The sequence below is a fragment of the Petromyzon marinus genome, chromosome 27 (genome assembly GCF_048934315.1).
Source record: "Petromyzon marinus isolate PM22_M1 ecotype Great Lakes invasive population chromosome 27, UKy_Petmar_22M1.pri1.0, whole genome shotgun sequence".
Lineage (NCBI taxonomy): Eukaryota > Metazoa > Chordata > Hyperoartia > Petromyzontiformes > Petromyzontidae > Petromyzon > Petromyzon marinus.
In genome coordinates this window covers 2,935,515-2,945,016 of record NC_133693.1, presented here as the reverse complement: position 1 = coordinate 2,945,016, position 9,502 = coordinate 2,935,515, and the positions used below count along the sequence as shown (strand labels likewise).

The following is a 9,502-nucleotide window of genomic DNA, read 5'->3' as shown; positions in this document are numbered from 1 at the left end:
GATGCTAAATGTGGAGTGAAAAACCGAAAGACCTGGAGAAAAATCCACACGACCACGGGGAAAACATGCAAACTCCAAATACACAGGCGTCATTCAGGGTCGGGATCGAACCCACAACCTCCTATATACTGGGCGAGGTAGTTAACATCTCACCACCGTGGCATGCCCCTTATCCCCCGCGACTGACCCACCCACCCCACCACCCCCTCTGCCCTCCCCGCCCTTCGCTGCGAAGGACATGCGGTCGTGAGAGCCCCCCCCCCCCCCCCCCCCCCTGGAGACGACGTGGAGCGCGTGGTCCTTCGCGAAGCCGAGAAGCTTCTCCCGCCGGATTAGGTGAACGCACCCTGGGGTTAGCTGCCAAATACCCCTCCAGCCAAATGTCGTGCAAGCCCTGAACCATCCCCTGCCTCCTGTTGGCGGTGGGCGCCAATGAGATCGGCGTCGTACGACAACTCAGCGGCTTACAAGAGCCGCCCGTTCCTCGTGGCCGATTTTAAACTCGGAGAGAATTCTCGAGCCGACTGAACCGGCGACGGCCCTGACGCAGGTTTTCTCTACGAAGGAAAACAGCGACGACAGCGGCAAGCGTTCGTAAAAGCGCCCGTAACGAAACAAAAACCTCCTTTTTACTCTTCGTCACAATGAGACGTTGCTGCCATTAACTGCTGACCGACAAAAGCACGAAGAAGAAGAGGATGAGGAGGAGGAGGCCGGATATTGAGTCACGGCGACTTTTGTGCCACTGGTGATTCTCTTTATGGGAAGGGCCGTGCGAGGCTGCCTCGTGCCGGGCTTAGGACGGCTGGAAGTCGGCGGGGCGGATCTTCATGGTGGTGGTGCGCAGGGAGTAGCTGGAGCCCTTCCAGTAGTGCCACTTGACGCCGTTGAATTTGCCCGTGTGCATCCCCGACATGTAGTACATCCCGTTGAGGTTCGAGGGTCCGCAGGCATCGAACCACCAGCCTGCAAGGGCAAGAGAATGCGGAAAAGCAATTTGTCACCAGATTTCAGATGCGTTTTTTTCTTCTTCGCCCCTGTCGTTTTACTGCATGCGAGCGGAATGAAACATCTGTTTTGTGAATCGTGACGTATGTGAATTGTGTTACAATATGCTATACATTTCCCGCAACGAGCACTCGGCAAGGTGCGTTAACACACCGCTGCTGGACGGGCAGATGCCACCGGTCGTGGTGGCGGCCACACATCACCATCCCCCTCGTGTGCAGTGCCACATTTGACAGCTGCTTGCTAAAAGCTCTCTCCCAATAGTCTCGTCAGCACACCATGAACCCAACCACTTGACAGTTGGATTTCTGGCCACGGCTCATGCGATCCGGTCCTGGACTCATCCTTCACCAACCCGCTTTGACCAGCGCGATGAAGTATGGTCAAGACTGCCCTCATGACTGACACAGGACGGGGAGGCATTCATCCAGCAGTGGACTACCAAAGAGCTGACAACTTATCACTAATAAGACAACATTTTAACGAACACATTATTTACGTGGCTCTGCCATATTTGGTCTATGACGTAACACGCAATGACCTGCTTTTGCGAGAAACAACAACGGGTAGGAGACCAAATTCAGCAGAATGGCCTCGGTGGAAAGCAGACTGTACTAGGCGTTGTGGAGACCACGGAGGGAGATAAAGTATTTGGAGATGTGAGAGGTGACGACGCTTTCTAGAAGAAGAAAAAATTCCCACGGAAAGGGAGGTTTGAGACACGACGGACGTTTGGCTAAAAAAAAAAAAACGTCGGCCGGGGTCTCAGGGTGAGCGTGACAGCAGCAGGCATCCCGAGAGATCGGGGCACTGGCACTGGGATGGCATGGGGGGGCATTGCCGAAACTGGCGATGTTGGGACACCGGGGCGTTGGGGGAGTCGGCGAGGGATTGGGTTTGGTGGGCAGAGGCACCTACCGCCGGTGGCGAACTGAGAGCACTTGCAGACGCAGTTGTCGTTGTCCACGTCCTTCGTGCTAAACCCGATGCCCGACTGCCCGATGCTGCTTAGCCTCCCGGCCGTGCCAATGTAGCCCTTGTGGAAGATCCTGCAGAAGTACGGAGCGAGAGCTAATTAGTCATTCAGCTTTGGTTGGTGGCGCCCGTCGTTCGGAGCGACGGCGAAACGGGAGCGGACGTCGCCCGAGTGTCGAGGTCCCCCCGGTACACACCGCTCATGGTGATGTGGGAGTCGAGCCGTTGTTCATGAAAAACCATCGCTCGCTCTTCCCCCTCCAGCTCCGCCACCCGTCTATAAAACTATAAACTATTTTTACCAGGTAAGGCCGACTGAGCTACGTAGCTCTTTTTCAGAAGCGACCTGGCCACAAATCATAGCTCAACGAAGTGACTCATCGTGTGTACATTGATAGCAGCCAAATACTCCACACGTACGTTGATTCTAAAATTTGGAGGAAAAACCGGAGGACCCGGAGAAAAATCCACACGACCATGGTGAGAACATGCAAATTACAAATATGCAGGCGTCAGGGTTGGGATCGAACCCACGACCTCCTGTATACTAGGCGAGGTAGTTAACATCTCGCCACCATCGCGCCCTACCAAGGTATATCCACTGTTAATTCATGCTGAAAAGTTTAAGGTGAAGCACTGCAATTTTTATTTGCTCACGACAGAGAAAGGAGCCTCCATGAGGGGGGGGGGGGCGCCCCTCCCCTGATAATTTGGCCTCCTCTTCCACGCTGACTGTCGTGACGGGATATGAAATCGAACCAGCGACCTGTGGACCTTAAGTGCAGCGTACCAACCATTATACTGTCACAGAATCCTGTATGCACTTAATGTGATATACATACACGCAACTCAACCAACGGCAGTGATTTATTGAACTCGCGATCATTAGTTTTGCGCGTAGGAATCACTTTTTTGCCAATTGACGTAACTTCGTTCTAATTTGAAAGACGTTCTATTTTACAGATGGCATATGAACGCACAGGCACGCGTTCGCAGATGTGCGTGCATAGCGCTCATGCTTTGCTTTGCCATGACACGAATCATGAATTACGTGTCTGCGGAAGGAATTTCATTTTGCAAGCCTGGCAAAACGTGTACGGGTCTGAGGCAAAATCATTTGGATATCACGACGGGTACGGCTGCTTAGCTTCAAAGCGGCCCATCATGATGCTGTCATTAAAATATCTCTCTCTCTCTCTCTCCTTGTCACGTTCAGAAAATAAAAAGGCACGAATGCATTCCGCCCCGAGAGAACGTTTCGCCGGCAGCCACGACCGAGGGAGCGTGTATTTTTTTTTCCTCCCCCAAACGTCGGCGCCACGTCGTACTTTTCTCTCACGAAGCGAAGCGCTTGAATATTATCACGTTGGCTTTCGCGACCAATATCATTCGTGACAAACGTTTTCGTTTGCTTCTCGGATCATCGCGGAGCAAGACCAGAGCACGGCACTGCGTCAAGCTACCCGGCGCGTTTCAAGGGACCGCGAGAAAGCACGATCGAGGTGCGTTTGTATTGGCTGAGGTTTCCTCACGATCCAGAGAATGTCTTGTCGGGGGGGGCGGGGGGGGGGACAAAAAATGTGTTTGCAATGTTCAGCCACCCGCCGCCCCCCCCCCCCCCTTTCTTATACCACATGCCAAAAACATGACAGGGCCCAAGAGATCGTAGAACTGTGCACTGGGGATATTTTAAAGACATTTATGAGACACTAAGTCTATGGGAGCGGGGGTACTTGCTCTCTTTAGAACAGTCGCGCCGGATTATAATGAAAAATTCCCCGCGTGGTCGTGGATTTTTATTTTTGTTTCAAACTTTTACTTACCGCCGGATGTTTTGCGGCGGCTGCGATTCGCACAAACACTCGCGTTTTCAGGCCGAGTTGGTGGAAACGGCCGTAAATTTCCACAATTATTTTGCGAGGCGAAAAAAGTAAAGTGTGAGGCAGACGGGGATGAAATGTGCCGCCACCTGCCCCCTCCCCCCCCCACCCCACCTCCCGCCCCCCCGTTTGTCCTGAATTTATTTTCTTTAAAAAAAAAACTAAATTCGGGCGATACACAAATTCCTCTGACCACCGGGGAAGCGTATTGTGGTGATGGAAGGCGACTGACGTGAATAAATGCGAACGCGTCGCGCTAAGCGGCGTGAGTCCTTGCGAACGAGCGTACGCAAGCAAGGCCGCCCCAGCGGCAACGACCCGCTTCGTGTTTTGGCTGAAATCACCGCTCACGCGCGTTTCCGTGGGAAGACGATGACAGCCCCAAGTCAGCGGAGCAAATAGCTTCGAGTTTAGACGCTCGCTGATGGACACTGTAATAATTCACCGTATTAATGACTTGCACGCTAACGTCAGCCTTAAAATTGAATACGCAGCTGGCAAAGCATTGGGAAGGGTCAGGGTAAAGGTGCAGCCCTGCAACTGCTTTGCCCCTGTCACTGCTTGCGTAAGAGCCTACCTCCTGGAGAGGCCAATCAAGAGCCCATTTGGCCTCCTCTTCCACGGCGGTCACACATCTTGTAAGAGGTGGGAGTACCCACGTTTTACCCCACTACACGCAACCTGCCGATCGACTGCGGCATACCCATCAATGCTGCTGGTTGGACAGAAGCTGTGGGGATTGGAGAACATTGCACCTTTCGTGACTGCAGGGATCCCTACTCTTTGGTTCTTTCGGTAAAGTCACGTAGGTAGAATATAAAATAAATCACGACGTTTCGGAGTGTGGTTATCCCACCTGATGACGGACGCTTGTGTTGCGCCAGAAACGTCGTGATTTATTTTATTTTATACCCACGTGACTTCACCGACAGAACCAAAAAACATTGCACCGTAGAACCGCCGTGCTGTGAGGTCGATTCGAACCGGCGACCTCTGGATTGCAAGTCCATGGGGCTAACCAATTCACCACGGCAGCATCCGCCCAAGGCCTTGTACAAAAGCCCTATTGTGTTCAGTATTTGGGCTCCGAACCACAGAGAATTCAGTGGCGATGCGCGGCGAGCTTGACGCGGGAGACAAACACCCCAAGCGTGTAAACCCTGAACTCTGGTGCTAAACTCGAGTCACGTGTCGGTTTAGTTCCTATTGCGCCAGCGTGATGGAAATCACATGGGACCGACAGGAACGCCGCATCACCGGAGCCGCGAACACTGGATTTATAGCAGGGGTGGGGGAGTCTTTTCCTTACTGAGGACCGAATTGGACTCTCAAATACGTTTTGCATGGGGCCACACTTACACTCGCACACACACACACACCTAGCTCACTTCTGTCACGGCAGGAGAGACCCTTGCAGTGACTGAGTACGCAAACATTTTGGAATCGCTAAATGAAAAAGCAGAAGCCTGAAACATTCCCCTCGAGTACCTGATTAGTGTGGCTAATGTGATATCATCTGCAGAACGTTTCTAAGCGTTAAGCCTTTACAATAGCGTGTAGGTTTTCGAGGTTGTGCTGTACAACGCTACAGTGTGCTTTCGTGTTGTGCCGCGTCTTTGTCGGCAAGACATTTGAACAACGCGCAACACACATCAGGGAGTCGGCAGGTCTTATGTGGCCGTATCCAGAAATAATAAAGTCCTGGGCCAGATATGTATGTCGATGTATAAACGTATATGCAACGAGGCCCTGGGGCCACCTCTGACCCCGCGAGCTGCCGAGTCCCCAGCCCTGCCCACGACGTCGTTTTTTTGGTTCTCAGCGGTGGCGGCGACGCTGGCTCCCCACCGGTAGTGCTGCTTCTCGGAGGCGACGGAGAAGCGCTCGTAGAGGGAGAAGGCGTGGTGGCCCTCCCAGTCGCCCAGCTCCACGCGCAGCACGTGCGGCTGCTGGCTGCTCAGCTGGTGTACCTGCTCGTTCCCCAGCCAGTGCTCTCCCGCCGGCTCCCCGAACCCCTGCCGCACGCGCACGTTGCAACACACACGAGCGCCGATTTGAAGGGATGGCCGATGATTATGGATAACAACAGTGGCAATCGAGGGATGGAACATATCTTCATGCAAAACATCCCAGAGTGCGTCACAATAATAACTCAACAAACTGTTGCCCGATCAACCCAGGTCAAAGTCAGATAACTAAAACGAACTTTGATAAATTTTAGTAAAGAGGTTTGATCATGCCAGCAGCCATTCGTGATATGAATTAGGGCGGCGTTCCAGAGGCAGGGAGCCTAACAACTCAAGGCCCTTGCCTCCTCCTGATTACAGACGACTTCTAGGAACCACCGAAAGTTCAGCAGTCACTTATCTGAAGGTGCGACTCGATGAATAAAAGTGTCCAAATTTTCTGTGGATTCAACGGCCCAATACAATTTAAGGCCGTATGTGTAGCATAAGCCCGAAAAGTGTTCTGGCACCACGTTTCCACTAATGTTAGCCGTGGCCCGGAACCAAACTCAGGTCACAGGCTTTGTAGTGCAATGCGCTAGCCAGTGCCACCACATAGCAACATACATAATATACATACATACAAACACAAAATCCGGCTTTCATAATCCTTGCTGTGTGGATGTGAGAATTGTTAAATTGCATAGCCTTTCACGACCTATATTATTCTCATTCGTTAGTGTTTTTTTTGCATCTATGTCAATTAGACACTCAAGAGCTGAGCTTTTGTTAATAGCTGACGATGCTGGACGGAATTTGCAGCTAAACGTTGTGCAAAATTGTCAACATTTTGCTTCCTTTTCTACATTTCTCCAGTTTTGCTGAAATACCAAATCAATTGGCATATTTGCCCACGACGTAACAACTTGACTTAACTTGCTCTATCGGGTGGTGGAGGGTTATAGTAAAAGATTGACATTGTATGCTATACCCCCTACACGATCAGAGCCAAAATAAACCAATTGTGAGAATCGTTATTCAACTCACCGGCAAGCAAGCTGAAACAATAATAACTGCCGCTATAAACGCTTGCACACCGCGTGACGATTTAATTTGTTTGGCTGTGTGAGGCTGTGGAGGATTTTATTGACATAATTTTGGTCAGATCATTACATGGCCTTACCCAAAATATTTTTTGTAATATTTTTGTTACTTTTTTTTTAATTTCGTTGGCTGCGGCAACCTGCGTGTTAAATCTTGCTTTCATGTAGCGAGCGAGGCTCTCGGGAAAAAGAGCCGCCGTTAGAGAACGCCAATTATATTTGGCACCACGCACGACGGTCTGGGGCGGGGGGGTCGGCGGGTCGATGTAGCGTGTGCCTATCTGGCGGCACCGGCATGAACGGCACCGTACCGCGCACCCCTTGCAAGAATTCGACTCGACGCGTACTTCAGCAACAATCCGAAAGCGTTACGACTTCTGCTCTCGCTGCTTTGTTCCCTGCTCGCCCCCCCCCCCCTCCCTCCCCTCCATTTCCTCCTGTAATGCAATCAACCCCGCTCGCCGGATTTGTACACGGGTTCAGCGAGAAACATCTTGTGCCACTCAAGAGAGGCGAGCCGGTTGACGACGCAGCAACCAAAGAGTAGAGCGACTCATTTCAAGAGGCTTCAAGTGAACCCACGAAGCATAACCTCAGGCAAACCCACGCGGTTTTTTTTTTGGTGTTTTCAAAGACAGATTTTTTTTTCTTTTCTTTCTTTTCAAAACGCTCTCCGGGAATAGGGGGTTCAAGGACGATGCGAGGAGTCGCGTTTCAGACGTTCAAGCTGTGTTGCTGAACGCGCCGGAGCGGCTACTGCCGCACAAGCTTTCCGAAGTGCACGGCGCGGGCGTTCCGCTCTCGCGCTTTGTGTGGGCAGTGGAAGCCTTGCCGGCTTGGGGGGGGCGGGTGACGGGTGGGAGAGGTGGAAATTTTGTCGTCGAAAGTAATCTCATCGGGAAGGAAAGCTCAGCGGAGTTAATTGTCGCTCGCCCCCGCATAATCTTAACTGCGCAATGCCGTAATCTGCGTTTTGCCTGTAATTGCTTTTCATTGCCACGTCACTCTTTGTCAGCGTTACGGATTGTCCATGCGGTATTGTTTTTTTCTAAATACATTTGCCATGTGCGCGTGCGTGTGCTCGGCTCCCAAGTGGGCGATTGCGAGCCGCGCGCGTGCGTGCGCGTGCGTATGTGGGGAGCGGTGGCGTAGTGGTGAGTACACTCCGTTACGGACCCGGTGACCCAAGTTTGATTCCCGCTCGTGGCTAACGTCAGCAGCGAGGGATATGAGAACCGGTCCTGGGCCTCCCCTGGGTCGAGCCAATCAGCACTGGGGAGACAAAGGTGGCTGGGTGCAGTGCTGGCTACACAACTACGTCGTGCTCGATAACATCACTTCCTCTAAGCCATATGGTGGGAACTTTTGTCTTTGTTTTGTATGTGCGCTCTCACCAGCTTGTACTCTGCCCAGGTGCGGTGAAAATCCAGGCTGCCATCACTCCGGTGCTGGATCACGGTCCAGCCGCCGCCACTTGTCTCCATGTCACACCACACCTGAGCCACAGGGACCGTCGTGCCAGCACAGTCAAAGGGAGCCGCAGAGATTCACACTTTCAGATTCGTAGAGGCCAATAATTCCTTACATGGCCTAGAAGCACTTGGGCAGCAGGTAGGGCCAGATTAAGGTTATGAGGGGCCAAAGGCTAATAGGAGGGAAGGGCCTAAGTATGTATTACAATTTTGCAACGAAAATTATGAAGTCATTAAACATATTTATTTACCTGTGTAAAATGGAACACATTCATTCGACTCAAGGTCAATGCAGGAAACATACATCACTCACTAATGTCTCTGAACCATTTTTTTCCCCTTTTAAAGTCACGAATGATGATGTCATCGTAATTCAAAGACAAATAATTTTCGATGGTCGCGCTACCGTCGCTCAGCCGTTAACTTCTATGTGGAATAGAGGGGCCTAATGGAGGGCCTACAAAATATGAGGGCCTTAGTAGCCTATGGGTCAATCCGGCCCAGAGCGGGAGGGTGGCTCAATGATAACACTTCACAACAAGAAGCGCCTGGGTTGTTGCCCTGTTGTGTGCATGTGTTTCCTCTGGGTTCCCCGGTGTCTCTTCACAGCGAAAAACACGCACAAAATGTAACTGATATTGGCTAAATATCCGAATTAATGGAAATTTACCTGCAAATTACTCAATTGGGATTACACAGCAACATTGCCCAATACCACGCATACTTGGCAGGACCTTCCTGAAAAAAAGGTCTTGAGACTCAGTGAGGCTTTCCCGGTTAAACAAGCATAGTAATAATAATAACATACACACGATTCTTGACGCATACGTTTTCTGCTCACAGGTTAATGAAAAAATGTAGAAGTTTCAGCCATCTGGCCTTCTTCAGGAAATATCGAGTTTTTTACATGAAGAAAGATCTGACAGCGTCATGTGTTAACAGCATCAGCTTAACTCCACCCATATGTTCCACAGTATTTAAGAGGCAGTGGAGAACTTTTACTTCCAAAACAAACAGTGGGAGGGGATTTATTTAATCAGGTGAGGACCTGCTAAATACGCATCAATCCTCTTGCAAGAGACCTTGTAAGTGAGACAATGAAAGGCCCTGTTATAATT

At 51.1% G+C, this 9,502-nt stretch overlaps 1 protein-coding gene across 1 annotated transcript in view; it reads right to left on the bottom strand.

Annotated features, from left to right (window-relative positions):
- Window positions 1-269: 269 nt before the first annotated feature.
- Window positions 270-9,502, bottom strand: part of LOC116946636 (angiopoietin-2-like) — a 35,587-nt gene continuing 26,354 nt past the window's right edge. The window contains exons 6-9 of the mRNA XM_032961745.2: window positions 8,307-8,408; window positions 5,712-5,878; window positions 1,927-2,057; window positions 270-966 (exon numbers count right to left, since the gene is read on the bottom strand). Coding sequence (XP_032817636.1) covers window positions 797-966; window positions 1,927-2,057; window positions 5,712-5,878; window positions 8,307-8,408 — 570 coding nt within the window. The 3' untranslated portion in view covers window positions 270-796. The remainder of the gene's footprint in view (window positions 967-1,926; window positions 2,058-5,711; window positions 5,879-8,306; window positions 8,409-9,502) is intronic.